This window comes from Hipposideros armiger, unplaced genomic scaffold (genome assembly GCF_001890085.2).
Source record: "Hipposideros armiger isolate ML-2016 unplaced genomic scaffold, ASM189008v1 scaffold_55, whole genome shotgun sequence".
NCBI classification, from domain to species: domain Eukaryota; kingdom Metazoa; phylum Chordata; class Mammalia; order Chiroptera; family Hipposideridae; genus Hipposideros; species Hipposideros armiger.
The window spans coordinates 5,342,150-5,358,998 of record NW_017731405.1 but is presented as its reverse complement, the minus strand read 5'-3'; the positions used below and the strand labels follow the sequence as shown (position 1 = coordinate 5,358,998).

The following is a 16,849-nucleotide window of genomic DNA, read 5'->3' as shown; positions in this document are numbered from 1 at the left end:
CCACTCTTTCCTCTCCAACCTTCCTCCCTCCCTCTCTCCATTTATATGTATGTATGTATGTATTTGTGTCTTTTGCAACTTGTTTTTTTCACTCAATGTGCCTATTCACACATGCAGCACAAACAGTTCAGTCAACTGCTGTATGCTATTCTATGAATAAACACCAGCATATTCATTACCTACTAATGAGCAATCAGGATGTTTCCAATTTTTTTCCTATCACAAATGTTCCTTAGTAAACATCCTTGTATGCATGTCTCCTTGTGCATGAATGAGAGTTTATTTAGATTATAACACCTAGAAGTGGTAGGAAGGTCTTTGGTTTTGCCAGGTATTACTGATTTCTCTCTGAAGTTGCATAATATCACTTTCAGCAGCTGTGAGTGAGGTTTCCAGTTTCTCCACATCCTCCCCAACACTTAGTATTGTTAGGCTTCTAAATTTTTGCCATTATCTTTGGTATGAAATGGTAACTCATTCTTTCAATTTGTACTTCCCTAATTAGTAGTGATATTTAGTACCTTTTTTGTTTTTATTGGCTTTTTAGGTTTCTTTTTCTGTGAATTGCCTGTTTGTAAAGGTTTTTTACTAACAGCAGGTTTTAGAATTTTAAAAGTGTCTGCTCTTAATTATACAGAGACATTAATTCTTTTTTAATGGGCTCACTATATTTTGTGCTTTGAGAAGTAGTTTTCAGAGAAATCATATTTAAAATTATGTCGGCACTTTAAAAATGAATAAGGACACTTGCGAGAGCTCAGCTCTTTCGAGATGGAGAAAAATCAGTTGCATGTACAGAAGATACTTTAAATAATGTTGTTATTGTCTATTATGTTCTATTCCACTGAGACTTTAACCATCTGCTTAATTTTTTTCATTTGCTTAGTTTTTTCCTTCCACCCACTATGTTTCCCTCCAAAGCTCTCCACAACTCATCAATATTATTTTACACACACTTAACATATACAATATCTATCAGCTTCATTTTCCTTCCTGGAAATTTCCCTTTTTGGATCCTCTGTCCTCCTGTTGCTTTCCAGATCTGCTATTGGGTTTCAGAAAAGTCATGACGCATGGTTGCAACAGATGGCACTAGTTCATTTTTGGAAGTACTAGAGTCACTCGCATCTATGTTACTGCTATGTCATTTGACAGCTGACAGTTCTAACTTCATTCTAAAAAAAACCCAGTGATTTGGTTGAGTTTTGGAGATTTTACAACAAGTTGAAGATGGAAGACCAAACTATGCATTTTTGCCATATTTTACTATTTTACTTGCATATGGGGAGAAAACGCATCAAGCTTGTGAAAAGTTGCATGAAGTTTACGGTGACAATGCTCTACAACAACGTCAGTGACAATGATGGTTAACAAAATTCCGTGCTGGTGATTTTGATCTCAACGATGCTCCTCAGTCAGGGAGGTCCACCGGGGTTGATGATAACAAAATAAAGGCATTGATCGAGTCAAACCCACATTACATGACACGAGAGATTGCAGAAACATTGACCATCCATCATTCAAGCATTCACGACCGCCTGAAGAAGCTGGGATACGTATGCAAGCTTGATGTTTGTGTTCCACATGAACTCAAAGAAGTTCATTTGACAGCGCGTATAAACATCTGCAATATGCTCATTAAACGTGAGGAAAAAGATTCTTTTTTGAAGCGACTGATAACTGGTGATGAGAAGTGGATTGTTGACAACAATGTGGTGCGCAACGGGTCTTGGTCCCGATGTGACGATTCGCCTCAAACGACATCGAAAGCAGACATTCATCAGAGGAGGGTTATGCTCTCAGTGTGGTGGGATTTTAAAGGTGTTGTGTTTTTTTGAGCTCCTACCAAGGAACCAAACAATCAATTTAAATGTGTACTGTCAGCAATTGAACAGTTTGAATGAATCCATCATCCAGAAACTTCCAGAGCTTGTTAATTGTAAAGGAGTTGTGTTCCATCGCGACAACGCGAGACCACACACAAGTTTGATCACCCGTCAAAAATTATTGGAGCTTGGATGGGATGTGTTGCCACACCCACCATACTCACCTGACCTTGTGCCATCAGACTTCCCCTTGTTTCACTCTCTTCAAAACTCCTTGTGTGGTATAACGTTCAATTCAGGTGAGGCTGTAAATCAGCACCTTGTTCAGGTTTTTGCAAATAAAGACAGGTCCTTCATGAACGAGGAATTATGAAGCTCACTGAAAGATGGCAAAAGGTTATCAAACAAAAGTGGCAATATATCATTGATTGATCTTTGTTCTTTATATAAATAAATGACCTTTGAAAAACATAGACAAAATACCTCATGACTTTTCCAAAGACCCAATATACAGCTGCCACCTGGGGCATCCCTTCACATCTCTCCTGTGTTGGAGTCTATGTCCTCAATCCCATTCTTCTCTATAATGGCATATGTCTTATTTGGTGGGCACATCTCCAAATTCCCTCAGAAAAATGAAAACAATGAAAGCAAATTTTTTTCAGATTGGTTGAGATGTCTTTTTCATTTCATTTATTTATTTTTGCTACTTTTCTACTTGGTTTTTATAATGCACCTGGGTTTAGAATTCTAGATCAAAAATTATTTTCCTTCAGAATTTTGAAAGATCTGATTCTTCTACTTCCCAGGGTTGCTGTTGAGAAGTCTGATGCCATTCTGATTGCTAAGCCTTTGTTTGTGACCAGTTCTTGATTTTTGGAAACCTTTAGAATTATCTTTTTGTCTCCTCTTGGATGAATTTTACATTATGCTTTAGTGTGGTCTTTTGTTAAAATCATTTTTACTCATTATGCATTAGGTTCTTTCAATCTAGAGACATGTTTCCTTTGATTCTGGGAAATTTTCTTTTTCTTTAAAAAAGTGTTTCTCTTCCTTTTTATCTTATTGGAACTGTTTCAGGTTATAAGTTGGACCTCTGGGAGCCTCTGATTTTTGTGATTTTGTTTGTTTGTTGTTGTTGTTCTATTTCCATTTCTTCATATTTTTGTTCTACTTTCTGGGAGATTTTCTTGTCCTTAACCTCCTACTATTTCATTGATTTTTTTGTTTGTTTTTTGTATTCAGCTAGTGTATTTTTAATTTCCAAGAGATATCCTTGTTCTCTAATAGTTCCTACTTTATGGAATCTTGTTTGGTAGCTGAAATATCTTTTAAATATCTCTTTGAAGATGTTAATTATGGTTTTTGGACATTTCCTTCAGCTTCCTGTGTTCCTGAGTTGTGCTCTTTTTTCCGGTTAGGTTTGTGTCTATCTTGGCTTTAAGCTATCTCATATTCTATAGTATACCTTTCATTGTGGATTGGTGTGAGGATTGAATGAAATGTTCGATTCAAGATCAAATAATGTTAATAGCTTAAAGAGAAAGAATCCTATAAAGCAATTCTAGTTTGACTTTCAGTTTAATTCTGCTAAGAAGACAAGGATTAGACTAAAAAAAATTAAGGTATTTTCTAAACATAAGAATTTCAAATTGGTGATTCCCACAACTCTAATTAGAATTTTTGAATCAGGTATTCACTAATTCATTCATCCTTTTGACAATATAGTATATTGACAACTACTATTATTATGAACTGAAATTTCCTTTGAATATTGTTAGACTAGACATGCTACTTTTACTTCTTATTTCTTAAATGTTACTTTTTAGTTTTAAGAATAGGAATCCAAATTCCAAGAGAATCTTTATCAGTTCATTGCCATGAACAAATGCATCCAGGGTATAAAATGAGATCTTTTCTGAATTATATTTCACAAAGGAGATGTTAGATTTTTTAGGCAACAGTAAAGACCACACTGAATCTGTATCATTTTTTATGGATAGCTATAAACTCAAATGAACCTCATCTATTTTATGGAATCGGTTCACACAAATTGTGTATCTTTCAAGATAGATACTATATACCCATACACAGCACTTGCCAATGACTTGTCATACATTTGCATTCAAATTGATCTAAACACACTTGGCATCCAAAGGAATTTATTGCTACAGTGTTCTGTTTATATCAGATATACAGAAGCTGTGCTGTTGTAATACCAGAGAATTTTATATAATTTTATAGCCCAACTATATGGAAGGCTATGGACTTTTAAAAATATATATCATGAAACATCTGAAACATATATAGAAGTAGAAAGAATTGTTTAATGAACCCTCAGCTTTAACGATTACCAACACATGACCAGTTCTAGTTTGTCAGTGCCCTTTTCTCTCTCCTCTCAGGCTGGATTATCTGAAAGCAAATCCAGGACATCCTATCATTTTATCCAAAAATACTTTAGTATCTTCCTCTAAAAGATATGGACTCTTTTGTGTGTGTGTTTTTTAACACCCCCACAACATCATTATTACACCTAAAAATTAACAATTTTTACTTAAAATCATACTGTCAGTACTTGAATTTATCTGATTGTCTCAGTTTTTTTCCCTTGTTTTGTTTGAATTGGGATCCAAATAATTTCATATATTGCATTTGGTTTGTGTATTTCTTAAGTCTTTTTTTTAAGTTTTATTAAATTTATTGGGATGACATTGGTTAATAAAATTATATAAAGTCTCTTAATCTAAAGTTCCCCTGCCTTAAAAAAAAAGAAAACCTTACAAGTTTTGGGAAAGACTCGGTTGTTCATTTTTTGAAGGACGTTTTTTTCTAGGAAAAATTTTTTTTCTGTAAAATTTCTTACATTCTGGATTTTGCAGATTGCATTCTTATGGCATCATTTAACATACTCTTCTGCCCCTATATTTCCTGTAAACTGGTAGTTGGGAGTAGATGCTTGATGTTTGACTAGATACGGACTTTATTTTTTGACATGAAAAATCTTCATACATTCTGTTACATATTTCCTAAATTGTATATTGTATACTTTCTATAGCATCCCATCTGGAGACTTACCATGTCTATTTCTATTTCTCTTTTTGTGACATTAAGATTGATCTGTGGGTTCAAATGTTATTAGCTTGACTTATCCATTATAAAGTTTCCCATCAGCTTCTCTCCAAGTGATTTTGCAGCCATTGGTGATTATTGCCTGGGTCCACTATAGAAGTTATATTGAGGTTTAACAGTTTCTGAATTTGGAAAACCTTACTTATATTTAGGTTCCCACCCCTGATTTATTGTGGCATCTTGTTCATTTATTGTCTTTTTCTTAGTCTCTAATAGGTTTATCTTTCTTTAGTGCGCTGTTCCCAAAGTATGTTGCATGGAATACAACACTGCAGTGTACACTGTGAGAAAAATCTTTCTGAGTTTGGGGAATACCACATACTATTTTTCCCTCTGAGAGATTTATAATACAAGTGAGCTTACTAAAGTCCTGAGGAATTTGTCAGTGAAGAAACTTGATTTACCCAGAGTTTCACCAACTTACTTGACCACTGTTCTTCTTCTTCTTCTTTTTTGTTTTGTTTTAGTTTCAGGTGTACAAAACAATGTAAAAGTTAGACATTTACACCCCTCACAAAGTGACAACCCCTCTGACATCATATATAGCTGTTACAATTCCCTTGACTCTATTCCGTATGCTGTACCCCACATCCTGTGGCTATATATATATATATATATATATATATATATATATATATATATTATAGTTGACATTTAGTATTATTCACCTTCAGCTTCCGGTGTACACTGCAGTTGACCACTGTATTCTTATTAATACCTATTAGTATCCTATTTAGAGAAACATACCTTTTTTTTAAAATGAAAAGAAACACAGTTTTTGAAATGCATCTCAAAGAAGAGGGGATAGTGGAAGTACTTGCCCTATCCCCCCTTGGGGCTTGCTGATGCTAAGGTGATGACTTCTTAACACTGGTACCCTTCTGGGGAGAAATAAGAGTGTGAGAACAAATGAAAGTTCAGCCTACAAACAGAGAAAATGGACATATAATGTGTCTTGTGTTAGTCTCATTTTCATGTCATCAGTTGCTCCAATGGCTTTATTTCTTGTCAGCGTTACCTATATAACCAACAGATTATTCCAAATATGTTAATTACTGATATGAAAAAAAGTCCAACTCTAATAGTCACAACTTAAAAAAAAATAACAGTTTCTTTTTTTGTTTTTCTTTGAAGATTTTATTGGGAAATCAGGGAAGGGGAACAGACAACTTGCTGTCCTTTTGTTCTTCAGTCTAGTTGTGGAGGACGTTGCTTTACTGGCTCATGTTGGTATTATCATTGCGTTCTTCCCAGGTGAGGCAGATCGGTCGCCGGCCACTGGACAGCCACTCACGGCGGCTCTTGGCAGCTCACACTGGCTGCTGGCTGCTCACGCTGGCTGCCAGCCACTCACAGTAGCTTATGGCAGCCCACTGCAGCTTCACTGCAGCGTACGTCGTCGCCCGTGACTCACAGCAGCCCATCTCCAGGTCGAGCTGTTGTTCACCATCTTAGCTGTAGAGGGCACAGTGTCACTGGCCCCCATGTGGGATAGGAACCGGGGGCCCTGCTGCTCAGAGCTGGTGTCCCAAGCCAACTCTTAACCAATGCGCCACTCGGCCGACCCCACAGTTTGCTTTCTTACATTACAAATTTATACATGCATACCACACACACGTGCGCACACACACACACACACACACACACACACACACACACACACACACACCCAGAGCACACTTCAGTTATTTTATTTCAGGTACAATATTGGTACATGAGGGATAGGAAAGGGAATCATAACATTAATTGAAGTTGTTGGCTTCAGATATCAATTCCAGAGTGGTTTTCAAGCCAGATGTTCACATACTGTTTGTGACTCACTATGGAAAATGAAGTTGAGCAAAATAAGGGACAGAGACGAATTTTCCTTTGCGCTGAAGATACCTCGAGCTCTGCACAATAAGTGTTTTCCATTAGAAGGAAAATTCTGTGCATTAATGCTCCTGAGTAAAAATAGTGATTGCCAGTAATGCCATCAGGAAACAATTTTTTAAACATTTCACAGTGTAAGCATGAATCAATCAATCATTAAATAGGGAATGGAACTTATTTTGCAGACTTGGAACATTAATGACAAAATTTTAGGTAGAGGTATTTTAGGAAAGTGTGAATTTTGATTGTAGGAACAAGGGATATAGTAATAAGTACACGTCAGGACACTTCATTAAAGTAAACAAGAACACAGCCAAGACCCAGAAGACACAAACCTCTGTTTTGTGAGCTTTGTTGAGGAGAATGGAACGGGATAAGATACAGAGGGGCCTGAACCAGGCATCATCACCAATGAGCCCAGCAGTAGAGTCAACATGCTTTTGGCAGCATTGGGCTGCTGGGTGCCTGATCACCAGGCATATTGTTGGAGCTAAATTCAGACCTTGATAGTTGAAGATCATGATGAAAATTATATGGGTGCTTTTAAATGTAAAGCTTCTGTTTAAAAAATTATCATGATTTAAAATCTTTTCTCTTCAGAAAATGCAAAAAGAGGCAAAGACTACATTAATTATTTTTAAAAGATAGACAACACATTCTTACTTGTCCCACACCTGTTCTTTATGACAAGTTACTCTTAAGCTTGCTGTTCATAGAAGGGGAGATGAACTGCAGGTTTGGACTATGGATGTTATGTTTCCCTCAGGAGGTAGCTTTCCAAATCCTGTCATTGAGGACTGTGCATGGGCTCAACTCATACATGTTGTTTGGAAGACTGAAGGTAGAGGGGTGGGACGTATGTCTAGAAATTACCCTAAAAACATTACTTTAGATGCAACTTAAGGTAATACATGTGCATTTCTTGAGCATAACACAGTTGGAAAATGCCTACATTTGTTGCACCACTAGAATATTATTTAGTGAACCACTGAGCCAAAGCACAGATGTAAAACTTCTCATGCAGTATAAGTTTAAGAGGCCCGAATGATGATTTCAGTTCAATCTCTCCTGAACTGAAGCCCAAAGAAGGGAAATGACTTGTCCAGGGTTCCATTTTAGCTTGTGGTCTCAAAGATTTCATTCACTTCTGAGTTTAGAAAGACCTTTATTCATTTTTTAATATGGCATGGGGTTGCATTTTACACCTTGAGTTTATAGTCTGATCTTGCAAATAACCAATTTATTCAGTTGGCTCAAAAGAATAATGACGGTGGTGAGCCGATGAAGGAAAGGCTGATTTTACTTTCTGCTAGTATCAGCTTTTCAGGAGCCGATTTCTGTAGTTGTATGTCATTCCAGGCCCAAGATTCTCTCCCCTGATAATTTGACATTCCAACAGCTGGTGAGCAGAGAAAAGTGTGAAACTGAGAAATGCACATGTCAACCAACAAGTTGCAACTAAGGGCTAAAAATAGGGACATTTAGGGAACCGTCTCTGGATATCAGTGCAGAAGTTATCAGTGGGTCCAAGGAAATTTCTTGGGAAGGATAAAGTTTTAGGATCTCAATAAAAGTTCAGTTAAATAGAAAAAACCATGCACCAAGATTCTTTCTCTCCACTTGGTTTCGACAGGCTTTTGGGCTTTGGTGTGTTTCAGTGTATGTGTCCTTATTTTGAAGTTAATAATGCTCAAGTTTCCAGAGGTATGGTAAGGATCAAATTATTTCTTTTATGTCAGCTAAGTAGGGAAGGTATGTTGAGACACTAGATTCAAAGGTTCTTTGTAGCTTGAAGTTTTGTCTCATTGTACTAGCATTTGGTTTTTAGTTGACCAGATTAAGGTTGCATTAATATTGGCTTATTAAAAATGAGGTACTCTATTTTATCGTCTACCAATTTATAGGTGTTTTGATCACAAATCAAATTGGATGATTAACTTCTCAAGAATTCTGCTTTCCGAATCAGTAAGGTTTCATTTGAACAAAATGTTTTTTCAGTTTAGGGTTCTGGATGAAGATCACACTCCCTAGGGTAAAAAGTGTGGAAAAAGGTGGCTGACCTTGAGAAATATACAATTGCTGTGCTGCAGTTCTTTCAGGGTTGAAATGGAGAAATAAAATCAGAAATCACAGAACAGTTTCTAATTTCAAAGACAGACTGCCTGACCTTGCCTAAGCAGTTCAGGTAAAACCAAGAAGGAACATGGAGAAGGAAATTGAGTTCCTCTCCAGGTGACACACACCACAACCACCTCCATTAATACATCTAGGATTACAACTTGGGCCATTCACTTTAGGATCCAGCAAGCTCTCACCTAGAGATGTTTTTCTTCTGTATTTTTATTCTTATTTGAAAATGTTGTGATTAAAGTTCTATACCCCCTTCTATACCCCCTTATACCCCTCTACCACACACAGACACACACACACACAGACACACACACACACACACACACACACACACACACACACACACACACACACANACACACACACACACACACACACACACACACACACACACACACACACACACCAATTCATTTTTGGTTCTCCATCTTCCTGAACTAGGGCCTAAAATGTAACTTCAGATTAAAGAATTCTTTCTAATACATATTTTGTTCTTTGGCTCCTTTTGCACATCTTCTCTTGAAACCATTAAGGGGACTTCCCAGTTACCTAGACTCACCAGTATTTTGGATTCTTTGCTACAGGTTTCACACCCCAGAGGAAGGAAACCTACATGGATTAAGGGCTTCCATTTTGCCTGGCATGGTCACCTGTGTCAGCAGTCACCTCCCATCCACCTCATTTAATGGACGATTATTCATTCTCCATGTAGTATTTCTTGTGCCCTGGCTGGACCTCCTGTAAGCTAGGAAGCAGCACTGTAGGCTCAGGTGAACTGTTCTCCAATCTGCCGGCATCGGCTAGATGGAAGTTCTGAGGTGTGGGAGTTTTGGGGGTGGGTTTTGTTTTGTTTTTTAGGTTGTGTAATATTAAACATCAGGAGTTTAACTGGGACTATTTTTTTTTTTTTAGAGGTGAAATGGTCTTATTTAGTCAATGACTGGGAAAGGAGTTGAAATTGTGAAAGTATATTGTGACCACACAGGCATCCTTTGTCTCCCAATGTGGTGAACTAGGACACAGAACATTCTAGGTTGATTTATAGTGCTTTGATAGTGAGATCATTGCCTGGGGGTTTTTGTGTTTACCTGACTAAATGAGGGTAAGACCTGGAACAAATCCTGTGCTGGGAGAAGTCTCTCTATACATGGTGGTAGTTAGAGGCATCTTCAGTAGATATGTTTTCAGTAGTTCCCAGTATTTGAGGTACAGGATTTGGAACTGAGGTCAGTAGAATCAAGTCACCCGAGTGTAAGTGGATTTTTTTCTTTGTGCCTTATTGGGGACAAAGTCAGGGATGGCCTAAACCTTTGACAGAACTGGAGTGCAGCCGTGCTTCCTCACCTCCTCTTGCCCTCCCCTCTCCCAGGGCTCCTCCTCAGCTGCAGAGGCACAGGTCAGCTCCTCCAGGTGACCTGTCTCTACTTCCTGTGGCCCTAGCTACCCCTCTCCCATTGCTCCTGCCTCCCATTGGAAGAAGTGATGAAGGAGATGTAGCAAAGGGAGCCACATCCCTGAAGATGGAGCATTGTGAGGACGTTTTGCTGTTCATTCCTCCCAGGCCTTGCTTCCTGCTTTCGCTAACAACCACAGATCCTCCTTGTCGAGAGGGCAAAAGTCACGAGCATTTTTTGTCATTAGAATGCCAGCAGTTATGTGTATCCATCTAAATAATAGAGGCTTTGAGTAAAATGCGGGCAAGGATTATAATGACTTCTTGTTCATGGCTGAATAAAGAGCAGGTGGGCCTCAGGGCTATACACCTTCCCCGCCTGGATTTCCATTACTACGCTTCTTTGCTCCAAATGAAGCTGGGTGTTCGTAACTTTGCCATATAACAAGCCTCAGGGAGCATGGTCCATAGAACAAGTGCAGAGAAAATGGTTTAAGCAAAAGCCTTTCTTTTCTTAAAATCAGACCCCCCTTTTGCCTCCCCTTTAAATCATACGTTAGAGGGTTTTTACCAGAAAAAAAGGAGACTAGACTATGCCCTGCTGTTGCTAGGTAACCAGCAAAATTAAACCCAGTCATAGCTGGTATTGGAATGATTTTCCCTAGGAACCTGGCTACTCTTGCTAAGTGATTTGTGTGGTGTAAACAGATTTGCATAATGGTGAAGTTGAAGGGTCTCCATCCTTCAGCTCCTTTCTCCCCACCCCTTTCCCAGATCAGTAAAATCCCAGATACATTATTTGTCTTGAGGTCAGTTCTTGACTTTGAGATATTCTGAGGGAAAGTGCTATGCAGATGCAAATATTAGTTAATTGCACATAGCTAGAGTACATACTGTAGTTCTAAGATCTTGAGCCCAGTTTTAAAAATAAATGGACACCCCTTTCTCAGCAGTAGCAGTGTTTTCACAGCCTACAACTGGTGACAAGTCTTTATTTATTTGACACTTTCCTAGGAGCATTTTATACAGGTTATCTTTAGCCACAGGAGACATTTATACATATGGCCAAATAAATCTTAATGATACTGATTAAATCATTAGATATCCATTTTGTTCCTTTTTCACTGGACTCCACCATTCTCTCCATGGCTGACTCTGAATCATAGTTCACTTGCTTTGTGGGTCTCAAACTGACTCTCTTGTGACCTGTGCTGTCTGTCTATCTGTTGCAGATTTGGACATCTCTGAGACTGAGTCCCCAAGTCCCCATGACTCAGATCCACATGGCCCTCAGCTGCAGACGTTTATAGCAGAAGCAAAGCTAAATCTACAGACATTGACAACAGAAGATGGAGAAACAGGAGATGGAGCTGAAGAAAATATTGTTTACCTCTAATTGTATTGTCATTATTTTTCCAAGCAAAACAAAACACTGGCATTTTGGGGAGAATATTTTTCCTTTCCTGATGTGTGTGTGTGACTGTGCCCAAATTGCTTTAAGAGTAATATTTAATATTTCATGCAAGTTCCTTTTTTGGGCTTGAGTCTAATAATTAAATTATTGAAAGCAGCTCTGTTTGTATTATCGTTAATTTATCACACCTAATTTTAGATTTCTGGAGGAGAAATTAATTTGAATAAGCAGAAATATTTTCAGAGTTATGACTCTAGTGTAAAATTCTGCATTGTATTTTTTACTGGATTATCTGTTTGTTGAAATGCCTTTTAAGACCTAGAAGAAGCAATTTGGATGGAAAGAATGATATTCCTGATGGGCAAACCTCGCAATCACAAAAGCTGATTATGGCGAGTGGCCTCAGTGCCCCCAAAGGCAGAGGAGGATACGGGAAGGGAAAGGCCTTTTCTTGGTTAGTTTTTACGTGCTAATTTCTCTTTGGAACATCAAAGGGATTGCTCCTGGTAGTGATCTGTCATAATCATCATGCAACCCATGTGTCCTGTCTGGACACTGTTCTGACCAGGAGGCCACTCACTCTGCTGTGGACACAATCTAGACTCTCACGAACTGGGCCACATACTTTGCAGCTGCACTTTTTCAGTCCTAATGCTGGTTGTCTTTCAAGTCACAGTTCAGCGTCATCTTTCAAGAGAGCTCAGGGGCAAAGCCCCAGCAAGTCAATTTCTATGTAAATAGTGAAACTTCCTGTAGTGCCCTCGCTTCTTTCAGCTGGCCCTGTCCCTGCCAGCCCTGGGAGCACCAACAACTACCGCTCGCTAGAAGGATCTCTGCCGTGAAGTTCTTTAAGGACAAAAACCGCTCTCTCGGCAAAGCTTACCGCCAGTATGTGCTTTTCCACAAGGGAAAACTGGCACACCCTGCCTTCAGCGTGATATGGGTCTCCGTGTGAGAAAATAAACCAGGAAATGTTTTCAGCTTGTTCTTCAGAAATACTTGTATATGTTTCAATCAGTGTCAATAAACATCTTTTACCTGTCTATTTTTCTTTGAAATTTTAATATTGTGTAGGACCGTGGTAAAATACACATTTTGCACACAAACACAATTTCCCTTTATAAAAGTGAACATAAAGGAGGAGGGCTAAATTCACCCAGAATTGCAACCCTTACCAGGAGGGAGTTGTGATAGGTAGGGAAAAATAATTCACCTAGATTCTATTTTTTGTCTGTTTGTTTCCTACTTAAAGTTGCCAGTTGAATACCTACTTTATATTTTTACTTAGGCAAGTGAAATCTTAGTTTTGGGGGGTTTTTTGGTTTGTTTTTTTAAGCCTTTTGGGGGCATTCTCTTTCTGACTCTTGTTGCTTTTGGCCATTTTGGTCACAATCATAGTAACATATTCAGAGACTAATCTTTACAGAATGCATATAGCTTATTAAAATGTTAGTCAATCACTTCACCTCCAATCTGAATACCTAATTTATAAGATGCATCTTCCATTCCTAAAGGCATCTAGAGAGAAAAATCTATCTTCCCTCTCTCCAATAAAGTCTGTTCCAAAATCCTATATCCCTCGAGTAAAAACCGTACAGATATTTCAATCTAAATCCTTGCTCCAATAACTATAAATATATACCTTTGTTTTCCTTACAGTGGATATGGAAATATCCATATGTTAAAACATTAAAATGTTTAAAATCCCCATGGAGTTCTTTAAAAATATGTGCGCTCAGTTCATTTTCAAGCCCTGCAAACTCTGGGTCTTTGTGTAGCCACCTTGGGGAAGCCTTAGCGTCTTCTGAGATACCTATATTCATAGGTTCCTCTGGTAGTTTCTTATTTAATATTATGACTTTTCAACTGAATATAAGTAAGTTTCAAAGCTTTCTCGGTAAGTTCTTCCTTTTCACCTTGGCCACACTATATAATGAGCTCAGATCTCAATAGTGGTCACTCTGTGGCTCCAACAGAAATTCCAGCTTACCTTAGGAGGAGACCACCTTATTTCCCAGCATTATAAATAAGTTTCTCCCAAAGGATCTACTTTTATGATGAACTAAATTGCTTAAAGGAGATATTCCTTTAGAGATTTGTTGTGGAAAGAAAAGCACCGTTTTGCTCTGTTCTTTCCAGGCATGAATTAATGCACCATCTCATTTTACAGTCCAAGCTACTCTGCATTTCATCAGGACTGCATAATTACTGGAGTCCTGCAACGCTTTCCATCCCCCTCACAACTGAAACCCTGTTCATTCAGAAAAGGTGGTGGCCTTTTCAATGCACCCCTGTTCATTGCAGAGGTGGCCATGGGTGTATATGTGTAAGAGATATGTAAGGTGAAGAAGGTGAGCATAATGAAATCATGGAATGACAGATAAAGATGTAAAAAGGAGAATGTATTCCTTCCTTTGACCTAGATCTACCTTTCAAGTTCAGAATCAACCTGACGTTATTAAGGTTCAACCATCTCTGTCCTTGTCATTGAGAGGCATAGCAGTTGAGAGTATGGCTCTGGAGCTAGGTCTTCCACTTGCTGGGTGTCCTTGGTATGTCGCTTCACCTCTCTATGTCCCAGTTTCCTCATCTATAAAACAGGAATGATTACCTTATAGAATTGTGAGAATTAAGTGATTAATATATGCAATCTGCTTAGAACAAAGCCTGAGACAGTAATCACTCAATATATGCTAGCTATTATTATATCATTAAAACATCTCGTAATTACTCAGCCTGGTCCTAGTCCTTAGGCCGATTGTGACTGCACAGCCAGAAACAATGAATAGAGGTCGAATACCTAGAGGTGGCTAGTCATTAGACTGTACTAGGGTTTCAGAACGTTAGCTTTCAACTTATTTGCATCTCTAAACCTTTACTCAACTCATTTATTCAATAAACATTTATTGGCTGTCTGATAAAGGCCAAATGATCGATTAGGAAGATAATGATAAATAAGCCTGCAAGTTGTTGAACACAAACACATGAACAGATATGGAGACATACAGGTTGCTATGGGAACTCACAGGGAGAGCATGCTGGGGCCAGTCACTTGGGAATGGAGGGAGTTGTCCTAAAGTAGAAGATGCCTGAGGCCTGAAGGATATGTAGAGAGAGTGGGGAAAAGACATTCTGAGCAAATAGGGAAACCCAAGCAGAAGTCCAGAGGCATGAAACAAAAGACATGAGAGACACTGGAGCACACATTTGGAGGTACTGCAAAGCAAGTTCCTCCCCTCTGGATTAAGGTGTCCGGTGAGAACATCCATCTATCTTTGCCTCTTTCAATCACTCTTGTACAAGTTGTGAGGTACACAAAAGTTTCTCTCGCCTGTAACCTCAACTTAGTAACTGATCAGATCCCAAATAAAGACAGACTATGGAGTAATATGTTACTTCCTCATCCCCTCCCCTCACCCTTCCACACCCACATCCATCATAAATTAACTGGGTTCTGGTCAAAAGGCCAATTGAACGTCTACCTACTTTTCACAAGTCACAAGAAATCAAGAGTGAAGGGGATCCTGGGGTGACATGAAGATGTTACTGGAATAAAGGGTCCTGGAGGAAGCCTCAGGATGTTTCTGTGGGACAGACTGATGACTTATATGAGTCAAAGCAGCTTTAAGTGGAGGAAAAAAGAGAAAGTATAGATTCACTTTACTCTTCTGTTTTATTTTCTTATCCATTCCATTAAGGTCTTTTTCTGAAGTTTGTCTTTTTTTGCTTCCTCCTTTGCTTCCTCATTTTGCTTGACTCTGTCGGTTTCTATGTATTAGATGAAACTGCCACCTCTCCCAGTCTTGAAGGAGTGGCCTCGTGTAGGAGATGCACCTTATTCTTCCACTCAGCCCTAGCTCCTGGTTGTCTCTTGAACCTTTGTGACTGTCCAAGCAGCCTATTTTTAGTGATTCCCAGTAGTGAGTGTGTGCAAAACCTGTCAGTGTTCCAATGGGGAGGATTTCAGTCAATATCTATTATAGATTCAGGCTGATTGGAAGCCAGACCCTTAGGCAGCAGCTTTTAAACACAAATGTAAGTCCCACTGGCTACAAGACCAGAACAGTTGCAAAAATCAGGGATCCAGACAAGTGTTTAAGCTCCTTTTCTGGGGGATACTGCTGAGTTGTATCAAGGCAGAGACAGTGCCAAGATGGGTCCCCTGGTTTAGTTCATTGAGAGCCCCTCCATTGGTCCCTACATGTGTGCCATCCCAGAAGCAGACCCCTTAGGCCAAAGCTCCTGGACAAGCAGTAGTCCTCTTTTTCAAAAAGACTGGGGGTATGTGTCAGTCTGTTGTCTGGGCAGTGCCCTGGGGGTGGTAGCCTCCCTAGAATGTCTCTCTGATTGTTACAGTCCCATTGGACCCAGAGCCAGATGACAAAGGGGCATCCCCTGGGCTGTGGCTCCAAAGCCCAAGGCACCAGACATGTGTAAAAGCTCCTTTCCAGGAGATAGTGGTGCTGTGGAGTGTGGCAGAGAGCATGAAGAAGGTGCCCTCTGAAGGGAGAAAAATAATGGTGCCTGCCAGCTTTAGTAAAGACACAGGGAGAGCACAAAGATGTTACCGTGCAAAAGTTCCGGCTGCTCACTGCACAAAAGCCAAAATTCAAGAGGCGAGGTTGGTGGGGGGAAAAGCAGGTTTTAACCCAAAATGCCAGCATTAAGGGAAGACAGTGGAGTCCCTGTCACAAAGACTGCCTTGCTCTCTCAATATTGCCAAAAGGTTTTATAGACTCGCAAGGCGGGCAGAACAAAGGAAGGAGAGATTGGCCAGGCAACTTTAGGAAGGGGCTTCCTAGAGGCTATTCTGCCCCAGGGTCAGGAGTGAGCCCCATACAGATGCAAACAACCGCTCCTAGGTGTGCACACTGTTCCATAGTAACCACAACCTTGGGAACAGGTATGCATAATAAATGCACAGTAAGCAGAGTCATCAACGTTTGTGGGAGAGAAGAGGGAAGCAAAGAAAGGAAAGAAAAAAAACTTTCAAAATGTCCCAAGCCAAACCACTGTCAAATCAAATTCCATCAGAGGTTTAAATTTCAAAATAGAAGATATAAGGTCACTGTTACAAGGATA

General features: G+C 39.2%; 1 protein-coding gene across 1 annotated transcript in view; it reads left to right on the top strand.

Annotated features, from left to right (window-relative positions):
• Positions 1 to 12,810, top strand: part of LOC109381903 (rho guanine nucleotide exchange factor 28-like) — a gene marked incomplete at its 5' end in the record, with an annotated part of 89,366 nt that extends 76,556 nt beyond the window's left edge. Inside the window, one exon of the mRNA XM_019641009.1 lies at positions 11,586 to 12,810. Within this exon, the coding sequence (XP_019496554.1) occupies positions 11,586 to 11,749 (164 nt within the window). The remainder of the gene's footprint in view (positions 1 to 11,585) is intronic.
• Between the last annotated feature and the right edge of the window lie 4,039 nt (positions 12,811 to 16,849).